The sequence below is a fragment of the Notothenia rossii genome, assembly GCF_949606895.1.
Source record: "Notothenia rossii genome assembly, chromosome: 5".
Taxonomy (NCBI): Eukaryota; Metazoa; Chordata; class Actinopteri; order Perciformes; family Nototheniidae; genus Notothenia; species Notothenia rossii.
In genome coordinates, this window is record NC_136903.1 from 13,272,593 (window position 1) to 13,295,098 (window position 22,506).

A 22,506-nucleotide genomic window follows, 5' to 3' on the forward strand; every position below is an offset into this window, starting at 1 on the left:
GGCTGTACTGGAGTCTCTCCAATTCCCCGCAGGATATTTCCCAGAAGCACATAAATCCACATTGAAACACTGGACTCTCGCTCACAGCCTGCAGTTCAAAAAGACATTTGAAGTGGATTAAGTATTGAGAAACCCTCTTGAAAATGGTAAAAAACTGACAATTAATTGAATCTTCTATATTACTTCGTTTTTTTGCTAATTCATATTATCAACCATGATGAGAAATCTGGTTTTGGTGCATCATATCTCAATGACAAAACTCTAGGAGAGTCAGAGTAAAGTAGAAAGAAAGAATTTGCCAATATTCCCAAATTGTGAATGGACACATTTTTATGTTTTTTTTTTTTTTACTAAGCAGCCTAATCTTACCTCTAGAGTTCAGTAACGAGGGACTGTCACCTGCCCTGGTGGACTCAGGTGAGCTTGCTGGACATGGAGAGAGGTTATTGGTTGAATTCACTGACCATCTAACTGATGTTTCGATCTTATAGCTGCGTAAAAAATACCAATGTGACTGTTAACAAGGGAAGGGAGAAAGCATCAGGTATCGTTAGATACTTACATAGTGAAGCACAAATGCAAACATCATTTAAAAAAAATGCATTACAGTCAATACATTGGCTTTGTGATGCTTGAATACTTAAATGAAATAAATACTGTGCATGGAGAAGTTTGTGAGCTACAATGCATGCATACAGATTTGATATTTATCTTACCGGCCAATGAGGAAATGGGGCATGGCGATCAAGAAGGTCCCAAAGGACATCAACACACAACCAATTGCTATGATCTTGGGCCGGTGGAGTTTGGCACCAAAATAACTCACAAAGGCAATGACCAACAAATTCCCTACAAGGTTGAGATGATCAGTAAAGAAGACAGAGGTGAGTCAATGTTGAAAAAATGTATACTAGTATAGTATTCTTCAGAGAGAAAATACAGAATAAATTATCTAAATGATACAAATTGATGATAAAAACCTCTTGTGAACCCTGTGTATTGTTCTGAATTAAGCTGCTGAACCGCATGAATGCTATCTTCAAGAGATTTCAAAACAAGGGATATTAATTTATATTTATTTAGACAACCATACCAGACATTCGCCTTGATTTAACCAAGGGTATATTAAATGGTAAATGGTAAATGGACTGTACTTATATAGCGCTTTATCCAGTCTTTAAGACCCCTCAAAGCGTTTTACATACTACATGTCATTCACCCATTCACACCCATTCCTACAGAGCAGTGTACCTTACTCTAGGACCTAACATTTACACACATTCACACACCGTTGGCCATGCGATCGGGAGCAACTCAGGGTTAAGTATCTTGCCCAAGGATAGATCGACATGTTGACTGCATGGGCTGGGATCGAACCCACAACCTTCTGGTTGAAAGACGACCACACTCCCTCACAGCGACAGTCGCTACTATATTAGTAAACAGTCCGCAGCTAATTATACCTCCAAGGTGGGCACATTAATGCTTTTTTGTGCGTCTACATACCACTGCTAAATGGGTGTCTATAATGTACAGTATCAGTACCAGACATACCAGAGAACTGTATAGGTTTTGATCAAAGCCAGTGTGAATAAACGTATTTATCTAGAGCATAAAAAGGCAGTATTTGAAGTCTAGTCCCCAGTCTGTTGTGCATTTGAACCAACCATCACAAAATTCCTCCATTTCCAGCCTACAGTAAATGTTCTACAATTCAAAGGGTTTCTGGCTCATTAAGAGTCAACTAGGTACACAACCATTGTGTGTATTCAAAGCTCAGGGAGCGTTGTGCGGATGCGTTAGTGCTCTCAGGCATGCAAGTACGTATTCTTGGTTTATTTGCATTAGCATCTTAATGCTCCAAAACTATTTAGCCAGTAAATAGAGAGACACATTTGCAATAGCGAATTGAGATACTCACCTACTTCAAAGCTCCCGTCTATGATTCCGATCAGATAACTGGGGATGTCAAATCTTCTTTCTAGTTGTGTAATTGTGCTCTTCATGTAGCTGCCAGATAAAGCCTTGGCAAAGTAAGCGAAGGACAAGGAAGCAAGGAACCTCTAGAGAGATACAGAAAGAGGAAACACAACAATGTGTCAAACACTGTGGCCCTGAATGACTTATGACTACATTTAAATTTCAAATCGTATGTTTACCTGTTATATTACATTATTTTAAACCCTGTAGCCTAAACATCTCAGCGCAACAGTGGAAAGGAAAACAAAAAAAGGAAGGTGAACTGAAAAGAGAATATAAAGACATGAAAAAACAATGAAGGGATAGAACGTATATCTCTAAAAAAATAATTGAACAGTATGTTTTTAACAGTTGATTACCCTGAACTTTGAGTATAATTCAACTGAAAAACCAATACAAATAAATACAAATTATACATTTATATCTACATTTAAATAAATAATATCAAAATAATAAATACCAATAAAGATCAACACATATTTTGGAGCGCTCTTCCACAACTTACTAAACATATATAAATATGATAACTAATGTCACTCACAACCTGTCATGTTTAATTATACTGCTACACGCAGTAGTCTTATTTTGGTAACCCCTTGTATTATCCGGAAACCGGAGGTAGCGAGCTAAGAGGTGCCGGCTTGACGAGGTTAGTAAAAGTTTACTGTATGCTAAAGACCGGAGCATGGAGGACTGGAGAATAAAGACATGGCAACTAAAGCTTCCCTTGTAACGTGTTATATGGATTTATTAAACAGTCTGCAAGTCACAAGTTACACAACCTGGCCGAGAGGGCTTTTAGGGAGGGGCGAAAGCGCACGTGCGGGCAGGATGTATAACGCAAGACAAATTGAGAGCATCAGTTGCGAAAGGGAATAGCCTACAGCAAAATAATCGTTTTATTTCGATTACGCCGTAATTGTTGCAAGCCAAAATCGTAATCGAGATTAAAATACGATTAATTGCACAGCCCTAATGTTGGATGTGAATGAGTAAAGGGAAAGCTGGCTGTTAAAGCTTGGGCCAGAGAGTGTATTAACTTAGCTAAGGACACTGACAGTCAGTAACAAAGGGAGGATTAGAGAAGCCAACCCCACTAGGACACAGATTCATCCACTGCACTATGAGCCGACAGCCCGACTGACATGAAGCATAATTGGAAACAGGTGAGAGGAAACCTAGCCTGCACTCTCAGGGATGAAAATAGCCTGAGCTCTAAGGAGAAGCACAACCCTACAAACCACCTTTCTTAGTTAACTGAATGTCCTTTAGAGGCAACTATGAATTCACACATCACATCGTTTTGACATGGTGTTGTTATATTACAATTCACAGATGAATTTCAAGACATCAACATTGAAGAGCATTTATAGTCAGGTAGTCACACACAAACCGGTTTGGTGCCTTTCACAAAACACTGAAAACAGATGTTGTGTTTCCAGGGGAAGGATTTAAAGGTCACCTATTATGCAAAATCCACTTTTTCCATGTCTTTTATACATATGTGTTCCCTGTGCGTTAAGAGATTCGGAAAGTTCCAGTAAAAAAGATGATCTCTTTTTTTCCTGATCCATTTATATCAAAATCGGTCTGAAAATGAGCTGATCTGGTTTTGGCCACTTAATGATGTCATCATGTTTCATTGGGTTGTGTAACCATTAGTCAATAAGCAATCAAGGTAACACCCTTCCATCTTATCACCTGAATCTCCTCCTAGAGCACCATTGCGTTTATGAGGGATGAATGGGGTTTATGGGATGCTACAATGCATTATCTGTTTGGTATTTCAAGCCAAACTCTTCAGAGAAATGTTTTGTATATATTCCATTTTTGAAAAAGAGTACAATGCGGGTCTTTTAAGTGTAAGCACCAATGAAATAGTAGATTGTGAAGTTATGTGGGTATACCAAATATAATGTAGCTACTTAGATTAGACCCTCCAGAAAAACGCGATTCTGCGATCGCAGAATTTCCCGCATAATGCCGCAGATTTGTAAAAGTCCGCATATTTATCAAAAGGCCGCATAATCCCCGCATTTTTCCACACAAAGTTGATAAAAAAAATTAAAAAGTTAACTCGTCTTGACAAGTAGTGATGATGACGCAACGTCATCAGCCCGCGCATCACAGAAGGCAAACACCGTCGTGTGAAGGTGTGGAATTCACGCACCAAGATGAACAAATCGAATCCATCACATTTACCCACGAACATTTCAGCTAAAGACCGGGCAAAGCAGTACCCCAATGTCTTGCACGAAAGTGGGGGGAAACTGTTTTGTATCCCGTGCAACTGTGTGTTGGAGCATAAAAGGAAATCGACTGTGAATACCCACTTCGATTCGCTCAAACATTCAAAAATGGTTTCTGCTGCGGACAAGAAAGCCAAGCAACTCACGCTCACAGAGGCTTCAACCTCCAAAACCCTTTCGAGGGTTGCAAGAAACGAGGTGAGTAGCCTACAATATTGAAGCTGGTCAGATAACGAACGAGTAAATCAAAACAGAATGAGGAGGAGGTAGGTGTGTGTGTGTGTGTGTGTGTGTGTGTGTGTGTGTGTGTGTGTGTGTGTGTGTGTGTGTGTGTGTGTGTGTGTGTGTGTGTGTGTGTGTGTGTGTGTGTGTGTGTGTGTGTGTGTGTGTGTGAGAATAATCACCTTTTTTCCGCTTCCCGCATATTTCACAACTGTTCGCATATTTCGCAACTTTCCGCATATTTCGCAACTTTCCGCATATTACGCAACTTCCCGCAATTTTCCCGCATAAAATCACATAAAAACCCCGCATTTTTATCGCATAATCAAGGATTTTAGCCCGCATAATTAAGGATTTTGGCCCGCGTTTTTCTGGAGGGTCTATTAGATCCTGAACAACATGAGTAACTAGAGAATGCAATTCCTGAAGAAATTGCTAGTGGGAATGCTTTATGCTGAAAAGCTGACGCTAAACTGCTAAGCTGAAATGTAATGTGTAAGAAGAAAGTGAAGAATTTAGAGTGAAATGATACATGAACACTGGGGGCTGGAATGTGTGATGAGAGAAGAAAAGAAAGTAAAAAGGCTTGGAAAAGCAGCAGAATATTTTAACTGCAAACTTTTGAACTAACTTGATGGTTAATGGTCTGTCGCCATTTGATGACATCCCATAATACGCTTAGATGCGTTGATGGCTGCATCATTACTAAACCTGTGAAGATTTGGGCCATTTGGAGCATTTTCACTGAAGTTATGAAAAAACGGTGTTTCATGGCGAGCATTGTGTTGCCATGGCAACGACATTTGAAGAAATCTCAAAACTGTCCCGTAGATGTCTTCACGGCTGGAATGTTAGCACACATGTAAAGTTTGAGCACTTTTTGAATTATTTATTAGTATATAATTAGTTATAGCGACATCGTCTTTTATGGCGAGGGATGCGTTTAAACGGCATATGAAACCCCATAATTGACGTAGAGCTGTTGAGGACTGGACCGGTGATATACAAGCGAAGTTCGGGGGACGATCGGACCGTGTCCATTGGAGCCACAGCGACATCGTGTTTTAATTGCGAGGGATTCCATTGAAATGGCATAAGATGACACCCCATAATTGACGTAGAGCTGTTGGGGGTAGGACCATTAACTATTATCTGAAGTCTGCTGCTCTGAGCATGTCAGTTGGAGTTATGACATCATCGTGTTCCATGACACAGGTGTTTATATTTGAGCTAACGACGTGTCCAGAGATCAAAGGTTTCCATGGTGATCAAATAAATGTCGCAAAGGCTCAAATTTGTTGAACAACACATTTGTAACAGGTTTGTTAATTGACCAAAAAATATGAACAGTTGGAAGATTGAAAATGGGATTATTATTAGGATTATTGGTAGGTCATTGAAAAGTAGAATCATTTAGAAAGATGTGAACATTGAAGTTTCTATTTTAGAAAAGCTGACACTGTAGTGCATCGCTGGTTTTAAAAGTGATTTATAAGAGTCATGTTTAAAGATGTGCAATATCAATGTCTTGCCATCATTTAACACCCTTATTCAGCTCGGGACGCCCTGAACGCGAGCCGCGGGCATCCAAAAATATTAATAATTCGAGAGAAGATCGAGAGTTTTTATCGCTTGAAATGACGAAAAGGAAAAAGGACAAGGACATCCCTCTGTTGGAGGGGCAAAGGAGTCTGGTGGGATTATTTTCGGAGTATTGAGGATCGTTTCACCGACATCGGCGGTGCCTGCTGGACAACACGGAACGTGAGCTGCGAGCACCAGAACCTCGCAGCGGCAAAACTGAGGCTCCGTGGTAAACTGGCTCCGTGGTAAACTGTGGTAACATGAAGAGCCGTTTGGGAGCCGAAACAGCCGGCGCTTTAAGAGAGCCGAGCCAAATGATCCGGCTCACTAACGTAAAAAGACAGTATCTATAAGGGACTGCTCAAGTCAAAATTAAATGGTTTCCATGGTGATTAGTGAGAGGAAAGCATTTTCATTGTTCTGAATGAGAGATAAACCTGTTACATGTGAACGTTTTGTTGAAGAACTGTAACAGATATCGGTGAAATTTCAAAGCGTGGAGCATGTCAAGGAACTTGAGCATCTGAAGTGTACATTTTGGGTACTTTCGGGTTAATAATGTGGCCTTTTTGGCAGATTAACTAAAGGTGTGCGGCTGCTGTGGTGGGGAAAGGTGAGGTGAGATTTTAATGGAGAGATGTTGAACGTTTTTGTCACTTCATGCCCTCAAGAGGCATTTTGTTTAATTATTTTGCTTAATTTTTTTTTATCTTTCAAGCTACGAGATGTTTCCCTACGTTTGTCATGAAAAATGATGTCTCAGGAATTTAGGGTTTGGGAATTATGGCAGGTTTAAAAGAAAATATGAAGGCAAAATCAAATCTGTCCTCCACTCTGTGACATCACGCACTCTAAAATCTGAAGGAGGCCTCTTTACCAAGGTCTGAACAATGTTTAATATCTCTAAAAGTACAAATCAGATTTAAAAGTTGTGTTACACGAATAATGTCAGAAAGATGTGTGACATTTTAAAGTTGGCATGAGGTTTCTGAGTGAAAGTATGAAGGAACAGTTAGCAGTTGAAGAAGGAGCAGTTAGAAGTTGAAGTTGCATGAAGATTGTTGAAGTCTGAAGAGTTCTCCATTGACTTCCATGTTAAAAATGGGATGTATTATGGGATGTATCTCTGGAATTATGAAAGTTATGAATGACAAAAAAGTAATAGCCATTGATTCCCGAGCTGAACGTTTTGATGTTCGAACAGAGTTTCTGCGATATTCAATGTGTGAGAAGAAGCAGCGCAAAATAACCCGGCGGAATAATAAAGAATTTTGTGCGTAGCATAACAGATAGTGGGAATGCTGTGTCAGCATTCCCACCAAATTAACTTGAAAGCTTAAGCCAGGATTAATACAGTGGCTCAAAAACCAGCCTGCTTATTAAAATCCCAATGACCCGAAATTCTGCAGCAGTCATACTGTGGTTGTGGGACACGGCTTGGATCTTACATCTTGGCAAAACATTCAAACTTTAGGTCATGTGAGTTGATACCCCATTTGACCAGAGCACGGCAATCACAATACAGCTGAGCGAGAAGTTAACCCAATCAAAAAAACACATGATTCGTTTTAGGAGTAGTGCTGATAATCAATACAGAATGTTTTTTTTTGTGGAAGATATTGGTCAAAGAGATGCAAAAAAACAAACAAAGTGTCTCTTTCCAGCAAACATGACCTAATCTTCAGTTGTTCTTGTGTGCAGATTTAAGAAGGAACAATTTGTTGTATACCAAACTACCTGTGTACTAGGGAGCATTAGCTATTGTCCATGAGAAAATGCCCACTTCCTGTGGCAGCTGTAGATAAATAGCACCAATAAGAAAAATATGTATTTCTGATTTGGGGTGAACTGTCCCTTTAAAAAACAGTGGGGTCTCTGCGTGATGAGGTAGCTATGGCAACAACCTGGGTGGTTCGCAGCTGAATAATAAGCCTCAATGTAAGAGCAGGCTTCGCTCTAATGTCAAGTGCATAATTACGATTCAAACCACAGTGGATACAATGCTACTGCAGGAAGTCTGAAGCACAAAGGACACATTCATGATGTTGACTTTGGGCTCTAAAGTCTTCCACTACCATCATGGGCCGTATCTCATTTCTGGGATTTCCCCTCCTCGACTCCTATCCTCGTGTCTTAGTCTCGCCCACAGGAGATGCGAGCGGAGGAGCCGAGGAGGGGAGCCGAGGAGAGAGGAGGGGAAGCAGCAGGCGGTTAGAGAAATGAGAACTCCTCTGAGCGGTCATATTAAAGAGACGTCCATTAATGATGACAGGAGGCACAGCAGCACTCTGTCTGATGGACAGATGTGTTCATGATGACTTATATATTCACTTTTAATTCATTCACAGTGCCGTATAATGAGACAATAACAGGCTACAGATGCGGACACACACACACACACACACACACACACACACACACACACACACACACACACACACACACACACACACACACACACACACACACACACACACACACACACACACACACACACACACACACACACACACACACACACACACACACACACACACACACACACACACACACACACACACACACACACACACACATATACTGTATATATATATGTATATATTTATATAAATATATACCATTTTAGAATCAAAGAAGTATGAGAGCACTCTCATAATAACGTAACACTATCAGAGAATGGATATATCCCTCCCCTCTCTGGTCGCTACAATGAGGAAAATAAATTACGGGCCAAAAGTTTTATTTACAAGTATTAAAAGTAAGCAGAGGACACCAAATCAACTGAGACCTGTCTGTCCGGTGCATCTACGCACACACTGTACCACACACACCTACACACTGTACCACACACATCTACAGCTCCTAAAGCATATAATCAGGCTATAGCCGTTGTGTATTTTATTATGTGAAGCACTAAATGGTTTTAGAAAAATATTGACTCTTTGTTTGTAGATATCTACTAAACTAAAGCAAATAAAGAGAGTAGGCCTGTTATACTGAGTGATATATATTATACACACTGCTCTGCTTTCTGCACGGACCTCAGAGCTGTTCTCTCTGTAAACGTCGCGATGAAAGCAGTTAATACAATTATATCCAGGGGATGCATGCAGAGCTGTCATTGGCTGAGATCAGTCCGGCCGTGCGTCACGACTCTTTGAAACATCTCTGTTCCCGAAAATGCATCTGCGAAGGAGCCGTGGAGGACCCATCAGTGTATCCTCGATTATAGCTCCTCCAGAGAGCCTCCTCGACGCTCGATCCTCGGCCCTCGAAGTGCATTTAGAGAAATTAGATGTCCTTCAACATGGCGCGCTGAAATTCATTTCCGGGTCACTACCGGAGGACCGAGGATTCGAGGAGTCGAGGAGGGGAAATCCCAGAAATGAGATATGGCCATGGTGTCGGAATTTTGCCTGATGGCAACATTTCAAGGAATTGTCTCTACTTTTTGACACGGGGACTGGTATTGTACAACAGGGAACATCCTTCAAGATGTCTTCTTAAAACATACTGTTTTTTAAAATTGTCATTCATTTGTTGCCTCATTGTTGCTATGGACACCACTCTGCTACGGTAATGTTTACCTTTGTTACACTGTTTTTCTCTTATTAAATATGGTTTGCACCAAATCCTGTATATTTTGGAACTAAAAATATCATATTTATCAACAGTCTTGTGGTGATATAGGTGTAATTTATTTCTGATATTATTAACCAAATATTTAAAAGTTAATTAAAGTGTTTTACTTTTAAAAACTTGGATGTAAATATCAGAATGCCTCAAGGTTCAAACATAAAATAAAAATAAATAAATAAAATACTATGTCATTCTCTCCATCTAACAAATTGCTCATGTTAGAATGAAATACAATCCTAACGCAGGCTTTACAAACATAAACTGGCAGCGTTTATGTGCTACAAGCAGACACAACAGTCATCTTTAGGAGTGCATGTATCAAAAGCACCTCAGTTAGGTTTATTGTAGGATTACCCCATAAGGAAGGAAACCCCACAAGAAGGCAGCATGACTGAAATTCCTTGTTATTGTTGCACAACTATTTCACTAAGCAGCTTTCTAATGATTGTCCAATGCTCCTACTAATCCAATAAAGAGGTACAGACCCTTTATTCTGACCTCTTTTACTGGAGCAAAACACTTTGTCCAAAGAATTTCTCACTGGGATTTAATACCCGGTCCAAAGGGAACCGGGAGCAGCTGCACTCAACACCTCTCATCGACACCAGCTAGGCTTCACCAGGAACATGCAGCACCCGTTACTCAAACTTTAAGTAGGTGTTCAAACATTCATGAATTTGAATCAAAACACGAAAAAGGAACCTAAAGTTTCAAGGCTCTTTAAATGACATCTATAGCTTTAAGATATGTACACACTTCATACTGTGTCTCTCTGACATACATGTGATCTCGATCATAGGAGTGGTATTTGTTTGACCCCCCTCTAGGCTAGTCAAATGACAGGCTTGCTCTCTGTCCTTTGAGGCTGAAACACTTCATACATGTTGTCACACAGTTCTAGAGTATATAATCCAGCTCCAATTAGCCAGCTATGTGGTGAGTTTTTGCCCCTCTCTGCCACTTTAAATATCAGATGTGTGCACGGTAAAAAAAAATACATTTGACATAGATAAAGAATTTTTGAAATAAAGTTATTTCTAAGGAATATCTAAATAAAAACCTTCTTATAATTGTGGTAGTCCTGTGCTGTCTTTACAAAAATGTAATTTGTTTTAACGCCACATTTTGTACTAATTTAGTATTAGGAAAGCCATTTATAATATGCCAAATTGTTGACTAACTGAAGTACAACAAAACCCAAATTCAAAACATGCATCTGACTTCAGTAGAGGTTGTGTTATGAATTCAGAAGGGCTTGTGGGGGCAGAGCTAGTTATTTTATTATATTTTACAAAAAATACAATGTACCTTCAGGTTGGGGTGGCAGGAGTTCTTCACTGTGGGGGGGGTGGGGTTGTCATCAGGAGTCCAGCTGCCTGCGGCCGTGTTGTCCATTTTCTTCATGGCAGCCTCCTTCTTTACTTCACAATGGCTGTCTTTACTCACACCTGTTGGATCAAATTTAGATTAAAAAAATATGTCAAGCTCATTTTCATCAACCCAAATTATTATTTTCATTAATAACAGTTTTTTAGTTTTCGAAATAGATGGAAATATCCTTGATGCAAGCCCAAACAAGATGAGCAGAGCATTACATGTTCTTAAACATCAGTGGCATTTGTGTTTTAGAAGTGTTTTTATTCTGGAAGTTAAGTAGATGTCATGGCATATCATTTACAGTACAGTATGAGTGTATTCATATCAAATGTACACAGATGGCATACTCTAGAATCTTCCGGGAAAAACAAGCCTTAACAAGCCAATGTGAAGCTCATTAAATACAGTAAATGATATTTTTCATACCGGGGAGCAAACCGTATTTTCACAAAAACATTCTTTCCTCTAATTGCTAGTATAATCTCTCCTTAATAGCCATAATGATACTACGAGATTATGAGATATTGTGAGGGTTGAGAAAGATAATTTAAAAAAAAGTAATGAGTGACAGAAAAATGTCCAATGAGCTTCGGGGATTTGATCATCGAGACATTTTCCTCCGGAAGTTCTGCTGAACTTGCCATGTGATGAGAAAGATAGAGAGATCAGAAAGTCAAAAAGAAAACATCACCATGTTAAAAGTCTATGTCTTTTCACTATGAAATGTGAAAAGATTTCTATACAAGAGAGATCAGTGCAGTGACACTGTCTAAAAGCTGGGGTGTTTTATTCAGTGACAAGAAAAGTCCCTATGGATCCCTCCACCAAACCACAACATGGCTTTGAACTGTGCATGAAAGAAAGGCAGCTGCTGACATAAAGTATTTCATACTCATCATCTAACCAAGACCTGCATACCACATGCAGAGACTGTGAGGCAAATATTTCAGAACAACAGTCAAAATATTTCATCAGAGTGTTATGAAGCTTGTATCTCCCAGACAGCTACATAATCTAATGTATGCACCATTAAACTGCCTTCCTGGAGAGTCATAACAGGATAACCTATTCATGTCCACATAGGAGGTAATATGTTGCATATAATAATGACACTTATTTGATCATTGTGTTCAAACTGGAGAAAATACATACCTACCATTTCCATGAGCAGCTACTGTATAGTTCAATCTTAAACTCCCTGTTTCTTCAAAACACTCCCGGGTCTGGCCGTGAAATGTTTGTTAGTAAACTCATAAAAGAATGAAATGTACTGTCTAGTGCCCTACTGTAAATATAATAATAATAATAATAATAATAATAATAATAATAATAATACATGTTATTTATATAGCGCTTTTCCTGGTGCTCAAAGCGCTTAATATAAAATGTGTTATCGGCTGCTGTTAAGAATAATCCTGCATATAAAATCAAAGAGGTGCATAAAAGGCCTTAGTGCACTTCATGGGCGTAACTCAGTGAAACCCACTGATAAATACTTAGATTACTGGCAAATTCACTATGATGTTAACTTTGATTAAAGGTGGGGTAGGTAAGTTTGAGAAACCGGCTCGAGATACACTTTTTGTGCTAGAGGACCCTCGCAGCGGCGGAAACCGTGCCGCGCCACACTAATTGCGCCACATAAGCGCAGGTGCACCGCATTTTTGGCACAAATGAGGCCCCCTCCGCAAGGTGAGGCCCCACGCAGTCTGCATGATCTGCCTGTAGGGAGAGACGGCCCTGCACTCAGGTCAATTAGTCAATGCATATTGAGTTACCAGATAAGCATCTGTAGATAATGCAAAGCCCATGCTGTTTCTCAGCTGTGCGCACTGTCTGTAGCAGTTAAGATGAGCAGTCAGTCGGCCCTTTTCTTCAGGAAGATGCAACGACATGACATATTGAGAAGTGTCAAACGTAGAAAAACAAACAAACAAAGAATTAATTAAATGTTGGATTAAAGCTTACATTTTGTCCATGTTGTTATTTTAAAAAGTAATCACTCCAATAAAGCAAAGCAATAGAATTGACGTTGACATTGCTTTGACATCTGCCGTCAATTGTTATCCCTTCAGCGACGTTTAAATCACATGTTTTTTGGTGGCGTACTTCATAGATAATTGGACGCAGTTTTAAAAGTATTTTATCGCATTTTTGTGTTATTGATAAACACACTTTTCAACATCAGTCAAGCGTTGAACGTTTTTTATTTATTGTATCTATTTTTTAAGTTTGAGTTTTTTGAGTTAACCATTTGTTCTAATGCGCAAATGAAAATGCGCATAAAAAGCAGGTGCCCTCAAAAACACCTGATCCCGGATAGTTCCTGTGTATCACTATCACAAGCATTTTTAATCATCTCAAACCATATCGCAGAAACTTCACTTAACTGCAGTTTTGTAAACAAACACGTAAACTGTCAAGTGAACAATATGCGTAATTGTCAGTGACAGACAGAGTATTCACTAAAAAGAACATCATGATACTTACCCAACTCGGAAAAACCCTTTCCCCTCAAGGCGTCTTAAACTTCCTATTTTAAAATCGGTCAACAAATTGAGGCAGAATAATCCTGTTCTGTCACAAAAGCCTTCACCGGCACACAGTCTGACCGAGTCACCTGCTCATGCTGCACTACATGCTCCTCTGCAGCGGAGAACAGTTTGTTTCTTGCAGGAAGCGACAGGGAGGGAGAGCCAGACTGAGCAGCGTGTTCACAGCGAGGCACGTGATGCTAAACAGAGCTGCGAGCACAATTTACCAGACAGTGTCCCACATTCTCACTTGGCTCTAATACAATTTAAGCAAAGAAATCTTATTCCAAAACATCTGCAAGGAAATGCTCAACAGATAATTATACAAAAAAATCTGACAAACACCTTTTTTATTTTTCAATATACAGCCTGAAATGTTAAATCACGCTCAGGAATCGAACCCACGGTCACGTAGTGATGTGGATATGGAGTGCCTGCTTTAACTACTGAGCTACACAGCAGCTTCTGGAGGACAGGATTAATTAGAAAGGAGTCGAATAGATGACCTGTCACCTTTAGGCTGGCCAGGACACGAAAACTTGCAAAACATGAAAACTCAGAAAGATAATAAAGGAAAGGATTTTTTGCAAACATTTTGAATTCAATTTGTATATGAAAATATAAAAAAACCAATAATTTTTTTAATTGTTATTATTATCACTGTATCTTTTTGTTTTATTAAAAAAAAAGTTCATATTAAATGTCTTTATATTTTTTTTTTCAAGTTAGTTTTTATGATTGTGTTTTATTATGATTTTTTTGTTATTATCTTATTTTACTTATTATTTTATTATTATTACTTTATTGTCATTGTATTTTTTAAATTAATATTTAATTATTAACATTATTATTATTATTATTATTATTATTATGGATATGGAGTGCCTGCTTTAACTACTGAGCTACACAGCAGCTTCTGGAGGACAGGATTAATTAGAAAGGAGTCGAATAGATGACCTGTCACCTTTAGGCTGGCCAGGACACGAAAACTTGCAAAACATGAAAACTCAGAAAGATAATAAAGGAAAGGATTTTTTGCAAACATTTTGAATTCAATTTGTATATGAAAATATAAAAAAACCAATAATTTTTTTAATTGTTATTATTATCACTGTATCTTTTTGTTTTATTAAAAAAAAAGTTCATATTAAATGTCTTTATATTTTTTTTTTCAAGTTAGTTTTTATGATTGTGTTTTATTATGATTTTTTTGTTATTATCTTATTTTACTTATTATTTTATTATTATTACTTTATTGTCATTGTATTTTTTAAATTAATATTTAATTATTAACATTATTATTATTATTATTATTATTATTATTATTTTTGTCCATTTTTTTTCACGTCCCTCTGAGGTGGCCAGAGGTGTGGGTCCCTTGGGTAAAACAAAATCTCTCTCTCTGCCTGATTTTTGGTACCAACCAAGAGTTATATTTTTTGTTACCAACCAAAAGTCCTTCTTAGTCCCAGTTTCACATTGTCACATCAGGTCCAGAGGTCTATGCATTAGTTTTTCATGTAGGTGCTTAAGGTTCAACACCCAGGGGAGGGGCATCTTTTGTCTTCTGCTATGCCGATGTTAAGTCTGGAGAAATGGTCCCCACCACTTTTTCGAACCAAGTGCCTAAACTAAGGTGTTCCTCACCTCACCTGAAAGCGACAATTTTCATGAAAAAGGAAGGAATTCTTATAAAAATCTACAAAAACAAGAGGCTACTATTGGATCTTTATTTCAGGGTTTATTAACTGGATGACGTCCCAATTCCTTGTTGGAGCCCACTGACACACCAGGTGGTCAGACCTCATTTCTCAAGTTTCTCTGTTGCCAAGGGGATACCAGTTCCATATGCAGCAGACCCTTTATAAATGAAACCACTCTAAACAGATACCTATTAAGCACCCAGAGTAAGATGCAGAATTGGCTGTTACTTCACTAAAAGTGAAGAAAAATGATAATACATAGATGGTGAGTACATTAGGCAATATCAATTAACATTTTCTGCCACTGTACATGTTATTGTAAAAATGAATATTAAACTATATGTTGGGATACATTTGACAGAATATCAATTGAAAGACATTTAAATAAAAACATTTAAATAAAAAATGTCTTTGGCAAATCCCCAAAATGTAATAGATAAAAGAAGTTGTAGGTATCCAATACAAGGGTTTTTCATAGTCTTGGTCTTCTTGTTACTTCTTGCCTGGATTTCTCAACCACTGCTGTCTGCTTCAACTGGTTTTCCTTTCAAATAACATCAACAGTAAGGGTTTGTGTGTGTTTGTGTGTGATCCCTTAAGCTTCACCCTAGAGAAGGAATAATTCACGATTTCTTAATCGTAAATTTAACGCTAAAGAAACTTTTTCTGCAATTGTTTTTTCTGCAAACACTTACATTGAATATTTAAGAAATCTCTATAAACTGTAAATAAAATAAAATTGTAATCAATTTCGGCAAATTTCTAATTTAAAGAAAATCTTTCTCCACTTTATTTTAAAATTGACAAACATCTGTGCTCAAAGGGGAACATGTGCATTACAAAACAAATATTTGAGGATTGCAAATAAATAACGCTTTAAAATACAAAACAATAATAGAAAAGATAAAATGTTCAGGTTCAAGATCTAAACTTGATCGCAAGCGTTGATGGTCTTGATGGAGCAAAGCACCCAGAACTTGTATCAAATTGTATAATAATGTAGTTTGTGTATTTTAATATAAAGCACATTCTAAATATAGATTAGAAGCTGAAAGAAAAACACAACACAGAGACGGGGATACCACAGAAATTATAGTCTTGTAATTCAATGTATTCACATTACAACATCCACATGGTTCAGTTTGTGACGACTTCTAATGATCTTCAAATATATTCACTGTATGATACATAATACCAATATAGGCACTTCCAGTAAGTCTGGCAATATTGAAGCTACAGTATAGTGTCTAAATTACAAAATGGTAAAAATAAATAATGTATATTTAAAAGAGTTTTTGAAGTTTTAAAATGTCTTTACTGTACAGCATATATGTATATTGTACAAAATGGAGCATCAACCTGCAAGAAAAGTAATTATTTAACGTTCACAAATACTGTGTATTTGGACAAAGTCTTCCTTGTGTAAGTATTAGTACATGTGGTAAGTGCAAGGTACTAGTGAGAAGAAAGCAATTATTTAATCATGTGTCAACTATATAAAAATACTCGTCTCATTTCTTTTTTTTTACATAATTGTAAAGCTCGTTTGGTTCCCATGGTTACAATTATGCTACACGTGTGAATAAGTATGACACTCAAATAAACCAATGCAAAAAAAAGTACACAAACAAAACTGATATACTGGATCAGCTCAAATGCAAGTATTGACTTAAGACTGATGTGACTGGGGGAAAAATGCATATATAGTCCACTGAAGATCATCAACATACTATCACAGTGGACAGAATCCCATCGTCTTTAGTGATGAGAGACGTGGGATGAATGCTACTATTGTATTACCACTGTTGCCAGTGAGGATCTGAGATCTGCACGCTAAGCAGATCAAAGTGGAAGCACAAGGAGAAATATGCAATAGGTCCTTCTGCGAATAATTATTTAATCTGAGAAGCATTGAATAACTACATACTGCATCACTTTACCCTTCATCTTTTCACCACCTCTACTTGTGACTCATAGCCTCCTCTACTTAACAGCAAACCCTAAATACAGGAGTCACATTAGAGAGGCCAATGGAAGAAGTCAAATGGACACAAACACACCATCTTTCTCTTTCACGCACACTGTATACTGTTTCTATACATTCACAAAGGAGAGTTCGAGTTGATGTAATTGTACAACCTGGTTGGTTGAAATATAAACAAGTGGAAGTTTCATCATCGCAAATAGTGATAGAAATGTTATTTGTAATGAATAAAATGTATTCATTGTGTCTGTAATGGTGATTATAGCTAATTAGAGAGGGGTTGCAGGCAACATACAAACAACAGCAGGCATGTTGTTTAGAATAAACAATGAGGGCGGCTACATGTGATCATTAGAGGCCAGGGAAAAAAGTCTGATTCAGCGGCTGCTAACAAGTTTGGTAAGATATAAATGATTCTCTGTCCAATGTTTTTCTGATCAGTCAGTCGACTTCTGTGGCCTTAGCTGCCCTTCCTGAGTTCCTCCCCCCTCCCCACTGAGCCAGAGACAGGACAGCAGTTAACAGCCCATTATGGATGAAGTGCGCTATTCACCACAGCCAGGAACATCGGGTGGTAATAAAGTATGCTAATGCATGATCCGCAAGGACATGATGTTCTACACCCAATGTTATTTCAATCACAGGAAGACTCCATTATGTCCAATCTACAGGAGGCTCCATGTGCAGTTTTTAAAGAAATGAGATGATGGAGGAGAACAATGGTACAGTGAGAGGAGATACCAGTGGATAATATATTCAGATGAGCATGTAGGTCATGAGAACTCAACACGCTTATCACTGGATAATTCATAACTTATTGCCTCACTGCACTCGTGTGACAAAAAGTTTACCCACCAACTCAACTTCACTTATTCAACTCAAGATCTACCTACGGTTTCTCAAACACGCTTTTATATGCAACTGTGAATTATTAAAGCAAAGTGGAATGCTCTTCAGAGTCATTTTGAATGCTAATCCAGCTACTGCAAAGTTGGTTTTGTAATAGTTTTTCCTCATGGCTTCTCTTGATTGAATGTAGGGTTTATGATTTGTGTTTTATATTCAATATACCAATATTAAGTCATGGTTTCGAAACAATGTTTTTATGTCTTTTGGAAACGTTTCAAGAGCTCTTTCTTTTTGTTGGATGAATCATTGATTTGAACAATTACAAATGTGGGGTAAAGATCGCATAACTAACATATTCACTTCCTTTTTCCCAGTGATAGTGAAACATAAGAAAAGAACAACTCTAAAGATGTGCAAATGTAAGTAAAAACTCCCAGGGAGTGATTAGGATTGAAAAACATTGGGTCATGGTTATTTCCAAGTGACAAATCTGATGCTTGAGTGCTTGAGTAAGGGATTCAATAACACATTATGCTGCAATCACGGTCAATTTGGCCATCACTGAAAAGGTAGCTTTTACTGCAATCCAATCCATGAAATAAAAAAACATTATTTTCTAATCGTTTCAGCCTTGCATGAACACTTTGAATCACATTAACCTTGACTACTGAACATGTCAAACTACATTTTTCTTGAGTGATAAACATTTTTTTTATCTGAATGATTTCCCTCTGTATCATCACAGAAATATGTGATAAATCAAATTGGACTTGACCTTGCAGAAATAGTAAATCCAGACGCTGGAGCTCTGAGAGAATGAATGTCGCCCTGAGGTGACGGGGGAAGAGTTCAATGTGTTTATCGGCTTTGTTGTGACATAAACTGCAGCCTTTTATGAACATATTCTAAACTCATGTACTATCCCTGCATATTTGTAACGTACTGTCCTCACAGGTGGTACAAATGTTTACTTTGAATTTCTACAGTTAAGGTTTTCCTGAGGGTTAACGGTCAGCATCATTTGCAGATTTTTTTTACATAATGAGTAAAGTGTGTTGAGACAGCACACTGAGTCCAAATACATAGTCAGAGAGTTATGGGTTGCAAAGATAATACAAAGGAACGTGTATTAGTTAGTCTACCTGATGTTTGGACCCTTTTCAAAGAATATTGTAGGATTTTCCATCTTAATTATTTTAGGTAATACATTTCTGGTCCCTTTTTGTTGTTATCTCCCCTTATATTGTTCTTAGATACTTTGGTTGTATTAGTGTATGTTCTCTGTACTGACGTTCCCTTTTTGGTCTAGTATTGAGCACAAATTCATTTCCAGCCACCCTCTAATGCAGTCTTAGTGCAGGCCTTGGGAATACAACAATTAGGACAGTGAACCCTGTAAAGACCTCTATATCTATCTCGAGGCTGGAGACCAGAGATGGCACAAATAAATCGGATAAATATATCTATATCCTCTGGAGAAGAACTTATATAAACATGCAGACACACACACGCATACAAATACAGAGTGTGAGGAGCCTCTTTGTATCTTGTAATATGACTATACCTATTGGTATAAAGGACTTACAGTAATTTGGCAACAAATGTAAAAAAAAAAAAAAAAAGAATAGATTTCATATGCTTAAGCCTAAGGGTGAGTGATTTTTTTTGGCAGAAGAAGAAAAAAAGATGCCAATGTTCTTTAATCGATTGACTCCCTTTATAATCCATATATAGAAAAAGAAAACATAATATGGTCCATGTCTGACCTCAAAAACTCTTGCTAAAATTGGAACACAAGTACAAGTAACTGTGATGTCTATATATAATTGCATTCAGAAAATAATTATGTATAAATTGGCAGCGAATGTCTGCAGTCCCGTGTTACCACATTGGGTTGAGGTCTGTGCAAGCAGTCTTCCTCTTCTCTTGACAGTATCAAAAGAGTCTGTATCCCAAAGTACACAAATCATCCTGTATTGCAATATGGAAAGCTCCTTTAAATGTTTTGGTGAACCCAGATATTCAGATACAATGTGTAAAGCACATATTTCCCACCCTGTTTTTTGTTATGTATAGGCACACATTTCCCAAACATCTACAGTGTTGTGTCTAAGTGATGTGCTGGCAAAGATAGGAGTCAGTTGAAAGGATTGGAAAACAAGAAATACTTTTTCACATCCTTGCCCTGACTGACGCCATATTTCCCATGAGCTGTTTCACTGTGGGTCCTCCTCCGCTTGTTCCTCTGCAGGTTTACAGTCTTCCTGAGCAGTCACGGGCCACTCTGGTTCCTCCACTCCCTCCTCTGGATCCTCTCCTTCCAGTAACTCCTCTCTGCTGCCTGGCTCCTCTTCCTCCTCGTGAATAGCCAGGATTGGCTCAGCTACATTGTTTAAATGGACGGTTTCTGCTCCCTGGCCCTGTTTCGGGGCCTCCTCTGCAATCACCTTCTTCCACATCTCGTGGTTCTCCATCAGGTGGTGAGTGATCTGGCAGAACACTTTCCTTCTCTTCTTGGAAATAGCTTTCTCTGAAGAAAACAGAAAGAAATTGTGAAGATTTTCTTTTGATGAATTTATGTAAGTCAATTATTCAATTGCAGACAATTACAGGCAGCAAACCCACTGCGTTGAATCCCTGAACATTAATTGTTCTCTCTGTCAAACTATGTGGTTATACATTTTGAAAGAAGCTGCACAATTACAGGAGAACACTGGTGCCCTATTATAGTGTTTTTCATCAATATATTATAGGTCTCAGATATATACAAAACATGTCTCTGAAGTGTTTGGCTCGAAATACTAAACAGATCGTTGTAGCATCCCATAAACCCCTCTGTTTCAGCCCTGCTTCAAAAGTGCTGATTCTCTGTCTGTTACTTTAGATGAAAATAAGGAGCCCCTCCCCACGCCCCTCTGCGAGATATTGGGTTAAAAAGAACACAATGGTGCTCTAGGAGGAGATTCAGGTGATAAGGGGGGGGGGGGGGGGACATCATGAAGTGGCCAAAATCTGATCAGCTCATTTTTAGAAAGGTTTTCATATAAATGGATCAGAACAAAAAGTGAGCGAATCTTTTTTCTTGAAACTTTCAGAATCTCTTTACAAGAGGGGACACATGTTGATGTAGAAAATACATGAAAAAGTGGATTTTGCATGATATGTCCCCTTTGACATGTCTTTCCTCTCTGTTTCTTTATATGATATCAATAATAAAGCTAGAAATATGGAAATAATTCGGCTGTGATCGTAGCAACATCGGGCCATTCGTGAGGGCATCTAAGCCATCGTATGACCGCTGGTGGAGATTCTCAGGCTCCGGCAACAACTTTGTGAGCGGCAACTTTGTAAGGCACTCGTGAGGGCATCTTCTCAAGTCGTGTCATCTTCGTGTTATCATCGGTGCCATCGGGCATTTGCCCCCCTCACTCTGATCGGGGTGAATGCCCGATGGCACAGATGATAACAAGATGCCCTCACGAGTGCCTTACGAAGGGCAAAGTTTACACACAAATTCAACACGAAAATGAACCTTCGCAAGGTCCTTCGGCAATTTTTTGGCATGCCAAAGATTTTGCCACCGCTCACGAAGTTGCTGCCGGAGCCTGAGAAACTCCACCAGCGGTCATACGATGGCTTGAGATGCCCTCACAAATGGCCCGATGTTGCTACGATCAGAGCCGAATTTGAACATTTCCTTTATCGTGTGTCCATCAGGTTTTTTATTGCACAACAAAATCATGTAAACATATTATGTAAATAACCCAATTTGTGTTCTGTGAAACTGAAAAGGACATAATATATTATTTTGAAGGCGAGTTGACAGGAAGTTGTTGTTGCTATGGAAACAACATGACGGAGAAAACTTAATATCTTCTACATATAAAGACGGAGAAAGTAAAGAACAAAGTCTGAAAATATCAGTACAGTATCATAGTACTTTAACATCATTGTTTTTGTTACTTTCGTTGCAGTTGTATGTCTTAAATGTAATGTAAATGTTGCCTTCGTGTGTGGTTCGGGGCCATCTTCGTGCGAAATTCACAATTCAATATTCGTGTGTCCATCGGGTGTACATTTGGGAAAGTGTGACAGGGGCTTTACTAAAAATAAGACCTCACTTCTCTTCTGCTTTAATGTACTCTCCTTGTTGCTTTGTGATCCAATGTTGAAGTGTAATGTATCTAAATCTCCCAAATAACAAATGTGTATTTTTAAGAGAGGAAACACTCTTGAATGTCCTGCTGTAAATTACATGATAAAATCAAATCCATATAAAGAGAACAAATGGCATTAATGCAAAAATGGTTATCATACAAAAGCAGGCATTCTAATTTGTTCTGGTCACTTCCAGAAAAGGCTTGGGCCCCTTGTTTAGTTATAAA

General features: G+C 38.3%; 2 protein-coding genes across 4 annotated transcripts in view; both read right to left on the bottom strand.

Annotated features, from left to right (window-relative positions):
• LOC307041286 (solute carrier organic anion transporter family member 1C1-like) overlaps positions 1-13,985 on the bottom strand; it is a gene marked incomplete at its 3' end in the record, with an annotated part of 14,324 nt that extends 339 nt beyond the window's left edge. The window contains exons 1-6 of the mRNA XM_079684594.1: positions 13,931-13,985; positions 10,983-11,122; positions 1,922-2,063; positions 717-849; positions 370-491; positions 4-88 (exon numbers count right to left, since the gene is read on the bottom strand). Coding sequence (XP_079540720.1) covers positions 4-88; positions 370-491; positions 717-849; positions 1,922-2,063; positions 10,983-11,078 — 578 coding nt within the window. The 5' untranslated portion in view covers positions 11,079-11,122; positions 13,931-13,985. The remainder of the gene's footprint in view (positions 1-3; positions 89-369; positions 492-716; positions 850-1,921; positions 2,064-10,982; positions 11,123-13,930) is intronic.
• Positions 13,986-16,367: 2,382 nt separating this feature from the next.
• The window catches only part of LOC307039658 (cGMP-inhibited 3',5'-cyclic phosphodiesterase 3A-like), an 82,691-nt gene continuing 76,552 nt past the window's right edge, over positions 16,368-22,506 (bottom strand). For all 3 annotated transcript variants that reach the window (XM_079681922.1, XM_079681921.1, XM_079681923.1), the window contains exon 14: positions 16,368-20,651. In XM_079681922.1, coding sequence (XP_079538048.1) covers positions 20,338-20,651 — 314 coding nt within the window. In that variant the 3' untranslated portion in view covers positions 16,368-20,337. The remainder of the gene's footprint in view (positions 20,652-22,506) is intronic.